The sequence below is a fragment of the Stegodyphus dumicola genome, chromosome 9, assembly GCF_044657685.1.
Source record: "Stegodyphus dumicola isolate Sdum_Otavi_A_Nest chromosome 9, ASM4465768v1".
In the NCBI taxonomy this organism is placed as follows: domain Eukaryota; kingdom Metazoa; phylum Arthropoda; class Arachnida; order Araneae; family Eresidae; genus Stegodyphus; species Stegodyphus dumicola.
This window is the reverse complement of record NC_140776.1, coordinates 141,970,052-141,991,353: the sequence shown is the minus strand read 5'-3', so window position 1 is coordinate 141,991,353 and position 21,302 is coordinate 141,970,052. Positions and strand designations below refer to the sequence as shown.

The following is a 21,302-nucleotide window of genomic DNA, read 5'->3' as shown; positions in this document are numbered from 1 at the left end:
ACAAAATGTGAAATCGATAATAAAACAAATTCCAAATTCTGGCTTCCAGATGCCCATATTTAGTGAAAGATTACATTATTCAAAATTGGATGGCTCTAGGTACCGTTGTTTTATCACAATGCGAGAAATATACATATATTTATCCATATTCTTCATTATTTAATTTCTTCAAATACAATGCAGGACTCTAACGTTTTGTGGCAACAGTTTGAAAAGTGAAATGACATTTATAGTGAACCAACGCAAAATGCCAAAGCAAAATTAATAGCCCTTTGGCCTAAAAAGCAATATCTTTACATTAATTATTACAATCATTATTTTAAATTGATATTTTAGTATAAACCTATCTTTTAAACTGCGACAATTACACCAGGAATAGTAAGCTAGAAGAAATGAGAAATGAATTCAAATGCAGATGAAAATTGGTAGCTTTTCTAAATTTCTCAAAGATGCCGCAAAAGTCTCAATAGTATTATATCCCGCTTATTATGAAAAATGGTGATTATTCCATTACCCCTCATATTCTCATACATGGTTTTTATCATTAATACTTTGGGCATTAAGTTCAACATACACCCTCAAACACATGACTTGTGGTCCATTTCATATTGTAAGAATTATGTTAATTTTATTAACAGTTAAATTTTAAGTTCCTTTCCTGTCAAATTCTTAACTTCAACTTACTACTTCCGGAAAAAACGTAGTTTTGTAATCTTTCTGAATACTTAATGAGGAGGAGCGGTATTTAAACCGCGAAGTCTACTTACAGAGTTAGAGAGAATCGGAGTTTCTGTTTTACGCTCGTCTGCCTTTTGGCTACTCTCTCTCTGAAAGCTGTTATTACGCTCGGCCGTACTCAAGCCCTTGATAAGCTTCGTAGTCAAATACAGTTAAGGGGCCAACTCGATTAGAATCTTGATAGCTTCGGCTATATTTCTTTAGTTAATCTTAGTTTTAGTTTAATTTTTAGTATCTTAACTTCAAGCCCATGTGTCGGCTTTGATTGTACACTCCAAAACGGAGTTTTGTTAAATCTTATTGGAATAATAAAGGGTTAATTAACCTTCCATCTTGATGTTTCTTGTCACACGAACTTGAGCGATTATTCGCTAACTAGTTCTTAAGATTCGTCACCGTCTACAGTAACTGAGAATTACACTAGTGAGAATCTTACAATATGCCATTACTGATTTGTTGGCCCAAGAATAAATAGTTAGTTCAAATCTAGGTAATTTTTATTATTTTCTTTTAATTCCTTAGTTTCTAACTTATAAACCGCCAGTTAGGATCGCTTATCCTAACTGGCCATTTTATGTCGTTCGCAGATCCTAGATTTCTATTTAAATGAACTTAAATAGAAATCTAAGATCGTAATTCTATTTAAAAATGTTCTAATCTCAAGAGTATATGCATTAAAATTATCGAAATAATTTAAAGTAAAAATGTCGCTTGCTGTATGACTTATGCCATTCTTATATTGTTTTAATGAATCTATACATGTAATGCCTTTTATTAGTCTAAATATTTTACTTATAAGTTGTAAAGTAGCAAAATATAACCAATTATGTTTCATTGCGTTGCAAAAACCTAAGTGATTAGTTTATGCTTTAACTTGAAAATGATAAACGACTTCTGAACATAATATCCTACAATGGGCTGAATGGTTAAGTAAATTAATGCTGACAGTTAAACCGAGATCGAGCCCCGACGAACGGGCTGACTTCATGGCTATTTTCGTGCTTCCTATACGTGTAACTTTAATGCTGACCAGTTTCTCTTAGAGATTTCACATGAAATGCATTTTAGATAGATAATCCTCACGTGTTTTATTTATTCAAATAGCCTGACTCTTAAATATCACCTTCAAATGCAACATTCAACGAGATAAATGTGTAACCTTTTCCGAATATGAATAAAAGAAGAATAATTTAAGAATTAACAAAAATTATTTTTTGTGCTATTAAAACATCTTATACGTTGTGCAACCAGAAAACATTTAAATGAATAAATAAAGGATTATTTTTAATTTTAATATTAGGAGAGTAGATGCTTATCATCGATTTGAAGGAACATCGATCAAATTACAAATATCACAAATTGAATTTCAAATCTCTTTTATATATATATTCATTATCATTATTGCGAAAATTTTACAACGTTTCATAAATCATTTTCGCAGTAATGAAAAAACTATTTTAGCAGTATTTTATAAAAGACATGAAATGGCAACTATAACGGACGTTTATTTAGTGCTATCCTTATTGATACATGTTTTCACAAATACTGGACTAAAATCTATTTAGTGCCATATTGCAGAATATTTTACCATATATTACGATATATTTAATATTTATTTAATTCTCATTCTTTTAAAATAAATTTTATAAAAGAATTGATAGTTTCGCTTATATTTAAGTATTAACGTCACACATTTGAATGCCACTCCAAAAATTATATTTGTTAGATATTTAGTAATACTTATTTCAGAATTCAGCATCTGATAAGTATTTTCAGAATCCGTTAGCTTTATTCAGAAGTATAATTCATAATTAAGTTATACATAAATTTAATTCATAAGTTTTCTTAATTCATATGTTTTAAGAAAGCCTTGGATAATGAAATGTTTTAAGCCATACAAGAGAAGAAAAGATTATCTCCAATAAGCAAATACAACACGGTGATTATCCGAACCGCGACTGACGAAGTGGTGATTATCCGAACCACGACTGATGGTGGTTATTATGCGAACCGCATATTCCTTAATGAATCCGTAAGTGTAATATAATAAACGAAATAACGCTTAGCAAAAAACCGTGAAGGAAACTACAGCTGAATCTGTAAGGTGAAAAATTTAATCTCTCCTATTTATGATCATTCAATAACGGAATCATAAAAAATTTCAACAAATCATAAAAAGTTTTCACAGAATATCGTAAACTTACTCTTTCCATTCTGCGAAGAACGGGTCTTTGTTGCCATCTAAGATACCGGAAGAGAAGTAGGCAAATCTGATGCCTGCCATTAAACTTTATTATTTTATGTTGTTATAGAAGTTTCTGTAGTTACATTTGCATATTTTTCTGTATTTGCAATTAAATATCATTTTTGTTCTATTGATTGAAATGCCAACGTCAATTTAGAATGGAAATCTCTAAGTTTTATTCTAAATTTATAACAAAGTAGCATCATTGTCGAAAATGATGTATATAGAAAACTGCACGTTTCTGTTATTTGTAAAAATAAGCTTGAGCATAGTTATCGGAATGCTTCGCTTCATTTACGTTGGACAAACAGGGTTTAATTCTAGAGAAAGCTTAACAGACTTGCTAAACAAGGTCAGAAAGCTATTATTAACAAAACATAAAATACTCTCAATCTCTCATAGAAACATTGCAGCTCAGCATTGAGATCACAGAAATTTTAAACAAATTCGAACATGGACTGTACAAGTAATTCGAATCAAATACACAGAATTGGGGCAGGTAACTGTTACATTAAGATTTCCTTATTTACCTCACTATTTACCATAAAAAGCAACTTTCTGAAGTTGAGAACAGTGTCAAAAAGCACGACATTGTTATTTTAATGCTAAATATAAGACTCACCTGATACCATGCGATAGGTCCAAAAATTCAGTGCAATACAAACCGCACCTAAGTACCATCTCAGACATAGAGACAGCATTACAAAACTCAACAGAGTCTTTAAAACTTTCTAGACGCCTGAAGTAAAGTTATTCTACAAGATCACCGTAATAAATTACCCTACAGCCTTCTAAATGAAATTAAACTGAAAAACCGTGCAAGGAAACAGTGGAAGTTCTCATGTGATCCAAACCTGAAAAGAAGAGTCAATAATGTTGTAAGAGAACTCACCAAGGAAATTGCGGACTACCATTCCGAAAGATGGGATTCGCTGCTAAATAGCATGAATACCGAAAGAGATACCGTCTGGAAAATTGCTCGATCATTAAAAACCGAGCACACTAAACAAATAGGTCCCCTAATAAATAGGAATCAGATGGCGCGAAGCGAATAGGAAATTACTAAAGTTTTCGCCAATGTTTTTCCGGTGACTTTCACTCCGAACATAACTAATTATTCACAGCATGGTAAAGAGATTAAAATTGATCTTGCTTTATTCTTGAATCAAGAATCCACAGCAACAATTCCACAGACTACGCCAAATGAAATCTCCAATATCGTCAATAAATTAGACTTCAAGAAAGCCACAGGTTTCGATGATATTTCAAACAGAGCTATTAAAGAGGCACCTAAGAATATCATCGTTCTAATTAACAGCATCATCAATGCTTGTCTGCGTTTTACATATTTCCACTGCAGTAATTATTACATTCCGAAAATCCGAAAAAACCCAAGACAATCTTTTAGTTATCATCCTATTAGCCTTCTTCCCTGCCCCTAGACTTTTTTAACGAATTATTCACAGGAGACTGAAGGCACACCTTGAAATCAACGACAGTATTAATAGTAAACAGTTTAGATCAGACCAGGACACAATACCATCTTGCAAATTTTGAATGTCGTAGAAGCTACAGCTGATACATTCGTTAAGAACAAATACATAGCGCCCTGCTATCTTGATTTGAAAAAGACCTCCGTCCGTATATGGCACGAAGGTCTTCTTTATAAACTTGTAAAAATCAGCTCAGTTGCATTAGTCAAACTATTCAAGTCATACCTGAAATATAGAGTTTTTCAAATAAAAGTAAGTGATACTCTCTTAAGTAAAAGGATTATAAAGATCAAGAATATGTTAGAATGTTAAAAAGACACGGCGCTAAGATTTAGTCTTAGCGCCGTGTCTTTTTAACATTTATATAAATTATTTGCTGGAGCCACTCAATAGTAAAGTTGTCAAATATGCAGATGATATGGCTGTTAGGAAGAAATCGAAGAGGCCTAGCCATGCAGTTGATAATTTAAATTCATTCTGAACATAGTTGCGCAATAACGGATTTATGGAAATTCAAACTTATGCATATAAATGCAGCATCGTCCTGTTTAGACGTTACAAGAAGAACCAACAAATGAATCTGAGGTTTAATAATCAAACTCTCCCAGTTGTAGATTCCAAAAAATATTCAGGACCTTTTAGACGAGCAACTCAACTTCAAAAATCACGTAATACTTAAACAACGCCATAGCTGCTTATATCCGAAGGGCTACAACGGCCGAAATCGCCAGCAGCTACAACATTAGTGGCCCAGAAGAGTCAATGCATCCAACGCTCGAATCGCGTCACCGTCACTGGTCTGCTGGCAACACGGCATCGTCAACAGCGCCTGCAGTGGTTCAAGGAACATGGGTATTGGATCATAGAAGAATGGAAGAATGTCCCTGGTCCGACGAATCACGTTTCCTGGTCAAATTGGCGAGTACGTATACGTAGATTTCCAAAGGAATCTCTGACTTGAGGTGCATAATTGGTAAATAAAAGGCGGTGGCAGCGATGTTGTGCTATAGTCCATGTTTCCATGGGATACATCATTCCCATAGAACAATCCTTGACGTCTGTACGCTATAAGAACATCATTGCAGACCAAGTACACCCCTTCATGGCAACAGTGCTCCCGGTGAGTGATGGTGTTTACCGACAAGATAATGCACAATATCATTAGAGCCGAATCGTGGTGGAGTGGTTTGAGGAACATTCGGATAAATTTTAAGTCATTGGCCTTTGAATTCAACTGACATGAAATCCAATCGAATATTTGTGGTACCACACGGAAAACCGAATTCGTGCTACCTCGCTACAATCTCGCAATGTACGAGATTTCTAGGATCAGCTAGTGAGTGCCTAGTACCAGATACCTTACAGAGCCTATCAGCCCCGTGTCAAATCAATACCTTGCCGGTTGTTGTTTGTTTTGAGGGTGAAAGGTGATCCTATTTCATATTAAACAGACGACCATAATGTAACGGCACTTCATTGTATATATACAAACAGATTCTTCATTATTTAATAATAGAAAATTATTCTTAGGGCGGTACTCAATGCGAGGTAGCAACCGTAGCAGTATCAGTTGAAATCTAAACAAACTGTATGTCAGTTTTAATAGCAAATAGCAATCAAAACTTTTAAAATAGAGCAAAAATACTAGTTTCTTTTCATACCTTATACACATAAATTATATCATCTTACCTAGCATTTTATTAAATTCATTACATCTCTTAGAAGAATTTCTTAGAAATATAAAAGAAACTCACAGTTCAGTTTGGTGTCCAAAATAATAACGTTTAATGTATGAAACCCATCGTAAATTAATTTATGCTTATCAAACTTAAAATTAGCTTAGAAATTTTTGAAATGATCTGATTAAACTTTCAGTGCTGAGTGAGGTGTTATCGTTAGAATCACATTAAAAATTCGAATGCTTCTCTGATGTGTAAAAAATATCTCTTCATATTTCACAGCATTCGCGAAAGAGATGTGGTAATTACAATTCCAAGAAAAATGTTTGTGAATTAAACTTCTCATTTCTAAGATCCCAAGAGACAGAGAGAAAAAAAGAACTTCAAGAAAAATATTCTGCTTCTTAAAGATTTTACGCATATGTTAATTATGTTTTTATGCATATCTAAGAGACAAACTTTTTATCTTCTGTGCTCGAGGCAATTACTTAATCTGCTTCCCTAGATATACACTTTTGATAATGGTACAAAAAACGTGCATATTAGTAATTTTTGCATTGATTTTCAAAGATACGAGTGAGAAGAATCTTTAAATTAATGATTACTTAATGGATACATTTTCATAGTTGTAAGTCATCCCAAGGGTAAGTTACTTTTGTAATAACAGTTGAGGCCAGTTTTTATTTCGTTTTCAAAAACAAAATTATGTTTTCCATTTCATATCGAAACATAAAATTTTGCATGTCCCATAAGAATTTATTTATTTAGTTTTTCATGCATTATTCTTCTTCTAATGTTATTTGATTTAAAACTGTGTCAAAATAATAAATAGATGAATAATATACTTGGCTTAGAATACAAAGTGAAAATGGTGAAAGGTGTCCCGATAAAACATTCAATGATTGAAGTAGAAAGGAATGTATTTGGTGAAAAAGATGAACATGAAAATTTCTTCATTCTTATTCTTAACCTCTTAAACGGTAGCTCAACGAAATTAATTTGGTTCTGAAGTGGTAAGCAGTCACAGTAAAAACTGGTCTGAAAACTTTTGACATCCGTTTCGAATGCAGTTAGTTTCCCCGTCTTAGGACAGACGACGGGCTTAGGACGTCTTAGGTCTGCAGTTTAATACAATAGGTCCCGTAGGGAACCTATTGTATTAAACTGCAACCCTAAATATCGATGCCCAAATAACTTCTAAGGCATTGAAAGCATCTGAAGGAGAGAAGGGCTATTTTGTTCCTCAATAAAGAACTCTCTGAAGTCTAAAGTTCCTATAGTTGCTTCTTTTGTAGCGCTGATTCTTAGCTATCGCCTTAAGAGGGAGAAGATAATATGATTTGCAGTGCAAACTGAAGATATTTACTTCTAACGCTCGAGCTAATTATATGTTCAGTATTTATGGACACCGGTTATACTCGGCCGAATCACTGTGTAATAATTTTCTCATCCCATGGTAACTTTGGTGTATCATGCGAAGAGGATAAAGGCCATTCACTACAGTGGAATTAAGCTTGCCCAACATAAACATTTATTTCTTTATTAACAGTTTCACTGTTTTTACTGCATGTCACGAAATTGGTGAAAAGAACCAATTAAATCCATGGACCTTAAATAATTTATTGCTATTACGAAACTGTGCCATTTAAAATTTAATAGTGGCGGAAGTCTTCACTGATGTTCTCAAGTGAAGAATCACTATTACGATTGCGAAATAGACCAAGAATATTCGCGTTGATTTATACAATGGGGGAACATTTTGTGTCAAGTTACATTATATGTATAGGCCTAAAGTTGCTGTCAGATTCGAGCAAAAGTTGTCGATCATCGTGTCAATCTGAACAATTTTTGTAATTAAAAGTTACCAACTTCTATCTGCGGCTCGACCTTGACATCGAGCAAAAGTGCTTTATCGTTCACATTGGTGGAAAAGGCTACTCATCATCCTCTGCCTTTCTTTTTATTAATTTAACTATCCCCTACTCCTGATTATGAGCAATAGACTGAAAAAACTCTCATGAGATAGAAAAATACTCTTCATATTAATTCGACAAGAAAATATTTTTAGGAATATTTGCTAGCTGCTTCTGCAGTTTGGAGATTTTCTATAGCCGTCTGAAAAGTTTTGATAAAAATTGCATTATTTCCCATTCGAGTAAAAGTGGTTTAGTTTGGATTGGTTTATTTAATTACGGCAAAGCACACTAGGGCTATCTGCCTTAATGGGAGGGATGTCTTCGTGGAGGACTTCCTAACGGAAACTGGCTCGTATACACGCTACACATGCGGAAAACCACGAAACCGCTCACGCAGCCTGCCCGTTCGCGGGACTGGAACCTGGGACCGAACTACCAGTGTTTAGGAATTTTAAAGCTCGGCCACTGGTCGTGTGAGTGTAGGAGATTGTATTGGGGAAAAGATTCACTTTATATTGAAAAAAGCTAAGAAAATTGAAGATTTTTTGATGCCGCAAGTACACAGTAAAGTTATCTGAAAGAAACAAATCTAAAAAACGATTATCTAAATTTGGATTTGCTTCTGTTACACTCTATTTAAAGAAGATTAGAATTTTATTACCTTATTATCATTAATGAAGTCAATGCAAAACTGCGAAATTAAAACATGTTCAATTAGTAGAAAAAAGAAAGTGCCGGAAATTTCTTCACTTTTATCATCTTTGAATCCAAGAGCTGCAGTTTCAAGCGTCTTAATAGGAGTCCCTGCTATAATTATAGTACTTAAGTTGTGTATGATGTCACGCAGTTTTCATTTTTATTTTTAGTATTTTCAGTCATGTAACATAACATTTTTAGTTACTTATATACAATAGTTTTCCACATATTTGCAATGATAATTTTGGATGGTAAGAGATATATAATGATGAAAAAAATTAGTTCTTCATTAATTTTTCTTCAATAGCAGGCTATCAGCAACAGTACTTTCACAGATAATCTTTATTTAGGCACAATCCGTACACTAATGAACACAATAAAGCACTGAAAGCACCGCTGTGGGTGTACCTACTGTCCAGTACTTTCATTTTACAAATGTATCGCATTATATCTGACTGTAAATAAATTTGGAAGACTGTTTATTAGCGGAACAAAGATAAACTTAAAAAGAATAAGATCATGTTACTAAAGTAATTTAAGAATGGTGAAATTACTTTGTTTCTCAATAAACATATATAATACCAACTTATTACTGTTTTACAAAAGTTTCGACTTGAATTCTATTTTGTAAGTCCGTTTTAGATGAAATATGCAATAAATTCATGACACAGCCTGAGTGCTGCTCAAAAACGTTAGTTGAATGAGTTTCGTTCCTGTTACAAAATAACTAACCCTTTGATAATTACACAGATCATTTCCATAATAAGAAAACATTGTTTCTATAAGAAATGAATTGTAGTATTAACTCACACTAAGCTTTCCTTCAATTCTTGTACATGTAAAAGTAAAAAGAATGATTAATTTGAATTTAAAATCTTCCTCTATAATCCTAAGCCAATAGTTTCTTTTTCAAAATTACTCACATTTTATATTAGTATTTTCAATACCACTTCAGAATCATTTCATAAATAATTAAAATTTCAAACTACCGTCAAAATTGAGATAAAATTATTAACATTTTAAATAATCATCAAAATTAAGATAAAAGTATTCACAATGTTTCAGAAAAAAATTATCATAAGACATTTTTGTGTACACTTATGCTTTTCAACTATTTAATATGCTACTTACACATATTCTTACGTAGGAAAAAAAAAGCTGTTATTCAAAAATTTTAGAAGATTTTGTTAAATTATTTAGCTTTTCAAAAAGCCTAAAATTTCTTGCTGAAGAATATTTTAATTCTTCTTTCTTCTCTATTTATTAGTAATCTTGTAATTTATTTCTTAATTTAATATTGTTCATAGTCGCGACTGAAATATCTTTTCAGTTGCTTTTCAGAAGTGAGGCAAATATTACACAGCTTTGAATCATGTAATTTTGAAATATTTCTTCTCAAACAGCAATTTTCATTTCCAAAATATTATTTCAAAAAAACAATTCTTTACCTTTCTTCCCAGTGTTTCTTGTATCCATAATAGTCAATGTTCTATCACTCTCTTCATACCTATTTTCTTTAATAATATTAAGAAAGTTTAAGGCAAATAATTTCACACTGTTAAAGCACTCTATTGCAGCATTTAGAAGCATTTTAATACAGGATCTTTGAAATGTGTTGTTTTAAAACCTTCGCTGCTGAAATCAACATAAGAAAGCGAAGATTTCACTTTAAAATGTTTTATGTCGTTTCCTGGAATTCCATTCTTACTTAAATTCTTTTTATAAAGACTTCCACTCTTGCTCTTAAACATATAAACATTTTGTGACTGAAATCGTAAACGAAAATGGGGAATTAAAAAGAGACGACCACAAACCAAAACCGGAATAAAGATCGATTCTATATGACGTTAACACATGCTAATCAGCTATTAATTTCATTAATTCCTCTTTGTTTTAAAATAATTTCTTTTTTTTTCCATCTAATTTTATATAATTTTACTCACATCCTTTCTCAAAATCGTCTATATATGCGTTGTTTTAAATTCGTATTTCTGGCAAATCCATCCTGAAAGTTTTTCGCAAAGTAACGAATTCTAAGCAGTCTCTGCTATTTTCCTTACATATCCACATTACGGGGATTGTTAATTGTTTTTAAATTAATTAACTTTTCGATGTAATAGCAAACGAACAATTAATAAAATAGTCAGCGTGGTAGTTAAAAATATATTTTACGGTTAATAATTAAGATATGTCTTCACTATCGCATAAATGACGCCTCACGATTAATTTATTTAACCCAAGCAGTCACCACAGTTATAGACCATTAACCAGGAATTTATGTCACGTTTAATTAATATTAATAATGCTTTAATGAGACATCGATTTAAAATGTAGAAACCTTCATAGATCACTTAATTTCATTCTCCCAGTGCGATGGGAATATTTCCTAATGGCTAACCAGACACAGAGACTCTTAGAATATGTGAATTTCAAGTATGAACAATGGCTTTTAGCAGGTCACTTGCAGCCAGGATTGTTTGATTGCTAATGAGTTGAACTAATAATTCATTTCCCTTTTAGACTGTACCGAACTTTCAAGGACAAGAAATACGTATATATGCTAATGGAAGCCTGCCTCGGAGGAGAAGTGTGGACGTACCTCAGAGACAGGTAAGTGCACTTTAATTAGCTGATGACAGATTGACACGATGGAAAGTTCTGTCCGTGATCAAATTTGGAAAGGGAGCGGAAATTTTCCATGGATGTGGTACTGGTATTCTGCTAGAAAAGTAATTCACAGTTGTGAACTAAATGTCTGACTACTATCAGGAGTATTAGAAGACGGAGAAAATGCATTCTGCTTTTATCGTATGTTTTCAAAAATGAAATTTTGCGTAGAATTACCTGTTGTTTTCTCAACTTCCACTTTTATCAGTCTTATGCGTAAGATATCAGTTGAAAGTTTCAAAATATGCTTTCAAGAGAAGTTAAAAAAACATCATTTTAATAGCAGTAATTGATATTATTGGTAGTATTGTAAATACGTTTAACAAAATTAATATATATATTATGAAATGTTTTGCTCTTCCGGCTTATTTTAGAAATATTTATTAAGGATCGTGGAGCAGCAGCTCAATAAGCATTCTTCAGGATACGAGTAAATTTCAATATTAGTATCTCTTATATTTTAAAAAATACCCTTTATATTTATGATTTTTATAATAAAAAACCAAATAATAAAACTATGCTAGTCTTGTACATATTTTCCCTCTCAATATCTTCAAAAGAAGCTAACATTTAATTATAATAGTAATAAAATTTTAACACAAATTTTTTGTATAAATTTTGCATTTCGAATGTTATGGAAATGCATATTAATGCAGTGACATTTTTTGTAGATCTGTATTGTTTAAAAAGCACTGATAGCAGTTCAGGTATTTTGACACATTTTATTTATACCAGAGACATATTAGCAGTCTATTTATTTACCTAAAAGGTATATGGCAGAATTCTCAGTTTCTGAAACATTCAACTATTCAGTGTGTTCTGTCTTCTTAACGTGAATTACATGGAGTAAAATATTTTACTCTCTGACACCCAACTGAACTACCATCAGTTGAATAATTAAACAATTCCAGTAGAAATTTTTTAAAAAAATTTATTTGTGACTGCTTCTCAATTATTTTATTCGATTTATTTTTTCTGACAAGCTTAACAATAGTATTCTCGTTAAATTGCAAAAGAATTTCTATATTTTTTACACTTGCTGGCTTCTACCATTTGCAAAATAAACTGAAAAAAATACACATAATCAGAAATCATTCATTCTGAACTCACTGTGCGTACAACCATCGCTTTGTTCTTTAAGTATCCCACAGAATCCCTTTTGAATTAAGAAAGGGTACAGATAAACTAGCAGCAATTTTAAGGTGGATTTTCCGTGCGCATGTAATAAATTGCGCTTATAAATTCAGTTGCTGCTCATGTTGAGATATTTTGCATCTGCAGTGTTTTTTAGCCTACTTATGATGAACGAATTCTTTAAAACGTAAAGAAAAGGAAATAATCTAAATTTTCGTAACACTATAAATACTGTGCCTGCTTCTCGGATATTCCTGTCCGTTTTCGTATTAGTAAGTCCTCTTTGGTAAACAACGGATTCATTTAATTCTAAGTTTCAAATTGAGAAGTAATAGAAAATTAATGTTAAAGTAAGAAATAACTAAATAATTAAAGCCCTGAAGATTACTTGTGCAATAACTTGCAAATTCTTCTTATCATTAATTATGAAATTATTTGTTACATTTTTGGAGATTATAAAAGACCTTTATGCAATAAAAATTAAATCTTAGAATATGTGACAGTTAATATATTAAGAATTTCTACTTGTAACTACTGTAATTTTACTTATTTAATTAATTGTGCTACAATCGCATACACACACACATTGAAATATAAAAATAAAATAGTCTCTAAAACTTTTTAATTTGGCAATTTCTTTTTCCTAGCCTTCAAAATGCTAATATATTTATACTTAACATACTGTACTGCATCATTACAAGAATTAATGTAAATTATGATTTTAGCGAAATGTAATTAACACACGTAATAACAATTACATTTAAAATTAATTTAGCTAATAGCATTTTATATTAAAATTTACAATGACCGATAAAAATAAAGCAATACTCTATCCATCTCTCCGAAAATAAATTAATTTCAACACTTTTGCGATCTAACCAATAGCGTAATCTTTCTCATTTTACACTAGCTGTCTTTATAGGAACTAAAACGTATGCTCTATTCTTTTAAAATAGTCGGCATACATTTGTTGATATATATGTTTCTTTATTGCGCTTATTCTCTATGTAGTTTTTGAATTTTGCTGAAAATAAACACTTTTGTTTTATCACAAAGGAATCATTCTTAAAAAAATTATTTTTTAAACATAGTGAACTTTAGACATCGGGCTTGCTTGATGACAGAAGAATACAAACGTAAAAATTTCATTCCTATATATATTATGGCATATTTTTCTTTAATAATCTCAATTTGCATTTCAGAGGACACTTCGACGATGCGACCACACGGTTTTACACAGCTTGTGTGGTCGAAGCTTTGGAGTACCTTCATATGAAAAATATTATCTACAGAGATTTGAAACCCGAAAATCTCATGTTAGATGATAGAGGATACGTGAAACTGGTAATTATATTTTACTCTTAATTAAGTAATAAGGTACTTTGCAATACGGGACATTTATATTTTATCATAATTAAGCATCGTACCTTCTGACTGGAAAAAGTTTTCTAGATCTCACTTACGAATAGATAATCTTTATGTGCTTTGCTCTAATTAAATAGTCCAACCTAATACAATTAAAAGATTACTTGCAGAATTTAGTACCACAAAACTCAAACAATTGAATATACAAGTACTTTTCGTTGTAATGACCTTGCGGATCCCAAAGAAAAAGGACGTTTTAACAAATGAGCGCTTAAAGAAAATGGGTGTAAATTACTTTAATCAGCTGGAAACTTTAACACCGGTCGCTACAACAAGATGGTCGGTGATAGGTTAGGTTAAGTATAAAACTGATGGGCCACCAATTATTTGTCCTGAGTAAATAAGCAAAAGCCTCTTGATGTTGATCACTGACTACCCTGGTCGACATCGTCTTCCTGGGGCCCACGGTGCCGTTCTAGTGCCGAGGTGCAATTGTCTGGTGCAACCGACATCGCAAGCTCTGCCATCGCTGGTAGTGTCATTGGTTATCCCGTTTTATGTCCGGACCTATAGTATAAATGGTATAACGAAAGTTTACATTGCTAATATTTGCATGGTTACTATGATTCCTAAACTAAAATCGGCGGCACAAGCAACCCTTAGAGAGCCATGGCCGGCAGTGCTCTGATAGCCATTTCTAGGCCATAGGCTTCGGGCTGCTTGTGCATCTTAGCCTGGACAAGTGGGCAGCTTGTCGCCAGACCTTCGGTGTTTAGTCCCCAAGCGAACATGGTACTCATTCTATCGACCCATTCCAGAGATGAAAGGCTCAGCCTTGCCCAACCCGGGAATCGAAACCCGGACTTGTGGTGCTACTGCGCCACGGCCAGCCGCTGCGCCATCGGGCCTCACTGTGATTCCTGCTGAGTGAAAATAACAAGCATTTTGGCCATCTATTTGAAACTTCAGGTCAGTGAAAATGCTTGAATGAAATAATCAAGTATCATAGATCAGATTTTGCAGAGTCCTCAGAGATTTTGCAGTAGTTGCTGGAATTTTCTTTGTTGTATTTTAAGCAGTTATTAATGAAAAATTTAATTTTGTAATTTTGTTATAATTACTCATTAATATTTCTAAATTTTAGGTTGATTTTGGCTTTTCGACGCAGCTGAAAAGTGGTAAGAAAACCTGGACTTTCTGTGGTACTCCGGAGTATGTTGCACCTGAGATCATTCTCAATAAGGGACACGACCGAGCCGTCGATTTTTGGGCAATCGGTATACTTATGTATGAACTGTTCACAGGCATGTGAGTAGCACACTAATTACTCTAATTAATCCACTTAATCAATAATAATAAAACCATTAATGATAAAATGATAAATAATGATGAAAACATTATTCTAGAAAAAGTTAACTTTTTTGGTGCCGCAGGATGATAGATGTAATAGATGCAATTAACAGATTGCCATTATCATGGTGCCCCTGTGTAATGGAGTGGGCACTTTTATGCCAATTCGATATTCCATTTTGAATTGAATTTTATACAAGAGTATAAATGTGTGAATAGATTTTAATTTATTATCCTGGTTAATTTATCTCATACGTCAAAATCTTTTAAATCATAGTACTTATAAGCAAATTAAATTCAAAATGCAGGTACTCTGATTGATGACTTTGAAACAAAATACTGAACGTACATAAACGGCGCAGCCTCGCTAGTGGCTGACTATTTAAGACCGCTGAATACTCATAGTTGAACCTGAGTTTGAATCGAGCAAATAAGCTGGCTGCATAATTGCTTTTTGTCGATTTCCCCATGTGCCATGGGGAAATGAGTCAGTTTAGGAACTCCTCCTCAAGGCATCCCTTCCCTTCTGCTGATAGCAAAATAATCTAAGATAAACGATGCAGTACATTTAAGTTGAGACACGAGTTTCCTTTGAAGCACGTTGTGGAATCCTGGTGCAGGTATTAATAGCTTTTGCTTCAGCACCATGAAGTTTTTCCTATCTTGCATTTTCTATATTTAAATGTTAGTCCCATAGCACTATATACGTATATAGAGACGTCAAATTTTCATATTTACGAAACAGATGTGAATAGATGCGAAACATTGTTTACGAATACTTTTCAATCTAAATCGTAAAAAAGCAAGTATATCAAGATGAACATTTAATTCGTGTTCTGCTAATCGTCCAGCGACTCCCCGCCTGTTTCGGAGTCTTTTTCCCTCTCACATGTACACCTACTGCCCACATCTCTCCTGGACGTACCGACTCATTTGCCAAGCTACAATTATCTCAACCAGTTCACTCGAGTCACAAACTGAGGAATAAAAGCGCTTTTCTTTTATTTTATTTTCTAAATCCGTAGATGAATTATGATAGTAAATTTTTATAAGTCGCCATAAAAAAAGAAATAATTGACAGAATAAAGAATTTTAAGTCATACATATCCATTATGTTTAAACAGAGTTCGTTTGAAAGATCAGGCAGAGGATACTCTAGTTAAGCATCCTGCTAATGCTAGTTATTTGAAGAAAATATATCAACCTTTAGCCTATGCAGGATTAAGTGGCAGACTACGACTGCCTGACTTTTTTAAATTTTATTCAAGTGCAAAAATGTGCCACAAGGTAAATTAAGGATTTCTATAAGATCTGGCGGAAATGCGTTTAAAATTCAGTATTCAGCTGCACACATTAGATCATCCAGCTGGAATTTTGTTGTTTACTAAAATATGTGTCTGGTTCAAGCAGTCTTCTATTTCGAGATACTTTGAGACAAAAATATGTACAACTTTGCGCAAATTTCGAGAAAGAAGCAATAAAAGAAAAACTAAAAGATAAGTCAGTTGTTGCAGAGGCTTATAAAAAATCTGACAAAGCCAAAAAACTTGCACATTTTTAGCCTTGTTGAAAACTATTGATTCAAAAGCACAACAGTCTTTTTTATTTTTTTTTTCGGTTTGGCGCAAGTGCAGGGTTTTTAAACGCTATTAATTTTTCGACTTGTTCTCAAATAATAGTTAATGCTTTGAAGGAAAATTAAAAACGATTTCTTCCAATAAAACGTTTAGCATCAGATTTTGCATGTTACATGACTCTCTTCTTCAATTTTACTGAAAATATTTTTGAAACCATATTTTGCATTATCAATGCTAGGCAAAAAATGTATTGTGAGTGCAAGCATAAAGCGAATCTTGTCGGTGCTACATTCGTAAAGATATTCAAAAAATTAGATACTAGTGTACCCAAAACAAAAATAACCTTTTTTTTTTTATCATTCGAGAAAAATATAAAACTGCGTGTTTAAATTACTTAAAAGAACAAGCATCATCTTTAATCTGACATTAACGAGATGGAAATATTGATGTTGTTTACTTGAGCGAATGTATTACACATATTATTGATTTTCTAAATGAATATGAGAATGACAATTCGAGTATCGACTTCCTAATGTAATGCTTCGAAAATTAAATTCTATATGCGTTCGCTCACATTTTTGGAATCAGCTAGATGATTTAATACTCTTAATCTGTAAAACAATGCTATAGTGTATTGATTGAAAGTACAAAAAGTAACAGAACCTTATAACTTAACCTTAGGCATGCTATCTAACGCAATAAATCAATCCTATAAACATATTTGTCGAAAGTATTCCTTGCATCAAGCTTTTCTAAAGTAAGAATTTTCAAAGGCATTCCAAAAGACGGTTGCTGGTGGATGATAATTATTTTCGTAAGCAGCTTTTCACAATGGTCACTCAAGATACTCACACTGCCGTCATAAATATTCTTAAAGGAAAAACATTCTCTTGCAAAATTTTAGTAGAGGCTGCTGTTCAAATCTTTCAGAGTCTTCTTAATAGTGGGGATGCTGATAAATATTTTAATTTCTTAAACTACAGATAGGAGACAAAGCCAAAATGAACAAAATATTTCATATTATTATAGTAGTTTATTTGATTGAGTTCGAAAAACAGGGATTTACATTTTTTATTTCTCCCATTGATGTTTGTTAATAAATGCGAAATTTCCATTTTTTAATTTTTTTGAAAAATTTCCTTTGTTTTAGTGGGGAAATTACATATCCCGATATCCTTTGCGTCATTTACTACCGACATTTAAATTTTTATGCCGGTTAGAATTTTGAACCAACTTAGATTTTTCTATTTTTTCTTTTGATTTAAATTAAATTGTGTAGTCTTTGACTACTAATCTACGTTTTAAATTTGAATTTGGCTTTTATTTTAGTTTCATTGCCACAAGTTACGGTTAATTTTGTTAAACATAAGAAATGCATTTATGTTCAAGTTCTGTTTCATAAAAAGATTTGTTTAGACCTTTTCAAGTGCCTGTTATTACTTCAGACGCAACGATAATTTGCTCTGTGTCTGTTTGGATCAAGCTCATGTTAAAAAGGAAGGTCGAACTCTATAATCTTTACGGTATAAACTTTACCATATAATTTTACTATATCCCACGGACTGTATAAAAATTTTTAATTTGTGCTTTCAGAATCTTTCATAAAATTTCTGCCTTATGTTTTACGAAATTTGTAGGTTCGTAACTGGAAACATTGTAACTCTCTGGGATCAATATTTAAGAAAACGTCCTTTTAAAAATGAAATCTCTTAATTTAATGAAACAATTTTTGCAAATACATAGGTAAATAGATAGAAAACTTTCAAGGACAAACAACATGTGTAAAGTCATTTTAAGATCAAAAATCAATTTATGTAGTCTTTGTAATAAAATATAAATATTTAAAAATTTAATAACAAATATTTTTTTCTTTTAAATTATACGCTTTCATAACGTTTTTCTGTTTTAAATCCTTGAATATTTTAAAATGCAGAGCACTATAAATCCAGACTTTTATAATCTCGAATCTAGATATCTGGAATTTTAAACTTCTATCATCTACATTATTTGCCATAATCCCTTTTAATCGGCACAGCAATGGAATCTAACCGACTCCAGGCAACAGATTTTTCTGGATAATAAAATATATATTTCTGTAACTTAACTGTTCATCTGTAGAACCAACAGCATGCAAAATCCGTCGGCTGTGCTTTTGATCTATCGGCCATAATTAAATAAATAATATCGAAAATAATACCTATTATTTAAAATTGAAATACATCTAAATGATTTTATATTCCAAAAAAGCAAAATTATACATTTTAAAAAGCCTATACTTATTATCACAGGAAATTCATGAAAGTCTTAGTGCGATGGCAAAACGTTTTGAACTTCTGCCTGTTTACAAGATTGTCACCGTTGTTTTAAATATTCGCTGCATATACAATGAATCTTTTTAACATCATATTTTGACTTTCTTGCCCTGCATGCCGTCTTCATCATCATCATCATCCCGTCCTCCTCATTATTATCTTTTCCCTTTCCCAGTACTTATCCAAGACCACAGCAATCATTATCTTGTCAGATTGTGATGCAAACAAAATTGTTTACATCCACTCAAACCTGCACCTACTTTTCACCAACACTAGCCTTCTCCGAACATGAAACTAAATTCAAGATCTTGACAGTGGGAGCCGGACTAAAACTTATAGAAATTTCGTTATTTGATTCGCCATCTATGAATATGATCATGGGCTACAACTTATATCAACAGCAACATAAGGTAACGTTCTTTACTTCTTTCCAAGCATGGACGGAAAAAACACAGCATAGATGTTTTCCATATTTATATCTTCAGACTGTTAGACCGATTTTTAATTACTTTGTAGAGACATTAGGTATTTTGGAAGCAAGAGACATGAAAAATTAGCAATGCCCTCGCCCGGTACCGAACCACGGACCTCTCGAATACGCACCGAGGGTACTGACCACTACACCACAAAGGCATGCTAATAAGGCGGGAGAAATACCTTATAATCTCATAGGCATAAATTTCAAGTAAATTTTTCAAAAAACATTCAGTAGACAATTAGTTTTTTTGTATACCCAGTTATATGACCGATTTTACACTATGCGATGCCGTTTACGAGAACTTTTACCTTGCTTTTTATCAGCTAAGAATGATAGAATTCGAAACGTCAGACAGTTGATACGTGACAGCATTAAATATTACTGCTAACATCAGACAGAAAAAAAAATCCTTTTGATCATAAAGAAAGCACAGTTTCGTCAACAAAGCGAAAAAAGAACAATTTCTTAAAAAATGGTTGTAGAGATAAACAGCGCAGAATTAGCGTTCTTTCGGAAGGTCCTTAAATAGAGTCCTCAGAATGAAAGAATATTATATAATACAATTTTGTAAACTGTTTTGTGTACTAATTTCGAAGCAAATTCGTCGTTCTATTTCGTAGTAGAATATATTCTCATGATTTTCCTATCCCCTTTTTAATGCCTCTTAAAATATGAATATTTAAGATAGTCTTGAGAACATGAATGTTGAACTTACTCAAAAATCTAAATAAGAATCAGAATAATCCCAGACACCGAATATTTTTTATTTTGTGAATTTTACAGCAGGTGCTTCAATAAGATGCCGTTGGTTTCAAACAACACATCAAGCAAACTTTTATTTTAACCATAGTCTAAAAATTGTAATCTGTTTCCTTATAAATTTCTTTATAATTTATAAACCAGTTTATCATTAAAACGCAGTTAAAATACTACTGCACCATTTATTGCATTGAGTTATGGTAATAATTACGACTAAAGGAACGGAGAGTCTCAAGATTCAAGTCTATACTAGAGAACATATATTTCTTCCGCCTTCTTAGCATGCCTTCGTGGTGTAGTGGTCAGCACACACGACGCGTATTCGAGAGGTCCGTGGTTCGAATCCCGACGAGGGCATTGCTCATTTTTCATCTCTCCTGCTTTCAAAAAATACCTAATGTCTCTACATATACAATTCACAAAACTACCAACTAATTATATTGACTCGAACTGCTTGCCAAATCACCGCTTTCGGAATCCTCAGAAATATTCCTTCATTGGTATTATCAGTGTCCTTTTGGATCAGGATGGGTTCTTGCATCTTATCCGTTGCAAAAGTTCGGGTTTCGTTTCCCACGGCATTAAAAGCGTATCTTGCTAATCATTCTCATGGTCTCGTGATCATTTTGGTACGCAGTTGCTCATCTGCAGCGTCAGCTTTTTCCTCCATATTTAGCATCATTATAATTAATGATACAAGACCAAGCACCTGACTCTTATTTGAAACGGAAACTACTTCTGATTCAATCTGTACATTAAATTCATTACGATTACAACAAATAGCGCCTTAAATACAGATGAATTTTAAATTAAATGCCAACATCTGAGGGATCTGACATTTTATCCAGATATATATTGCATGCTTTACCATAATTAAATAACTCTACCCATTC

General features: G+C 32.6%; 1 protein-coding gene across 1 annotated transcript in view; it reads left to right on the top strand.

Moving 5' to 3' along the window:
- LOC118183323 (cGMP-dependent protein kinase 1-like) overlaps positions 1-21,302 on the top strand; it is a 509,379-nt gene that overhangs the window by 460,681 nt on the left and 27,396 nt on the right. Inside the window, exons 13-15 of the mRNA XM_085824166.1 lie at positions 11,288-11,377; positions 13,771-13,912; positions 15,078-15,241. Coding sequence (XP_085680292.1) covers positions 11,288-11,377; positions 13,771-13,912; positions 15,078-15,241 — 396 coding nt within the window. The remainder of the gene's footprint in view (positions 1-11,287; positions 11,378-13,770; positions 13,913-15,077; positions 15,242-21,302) is intronic.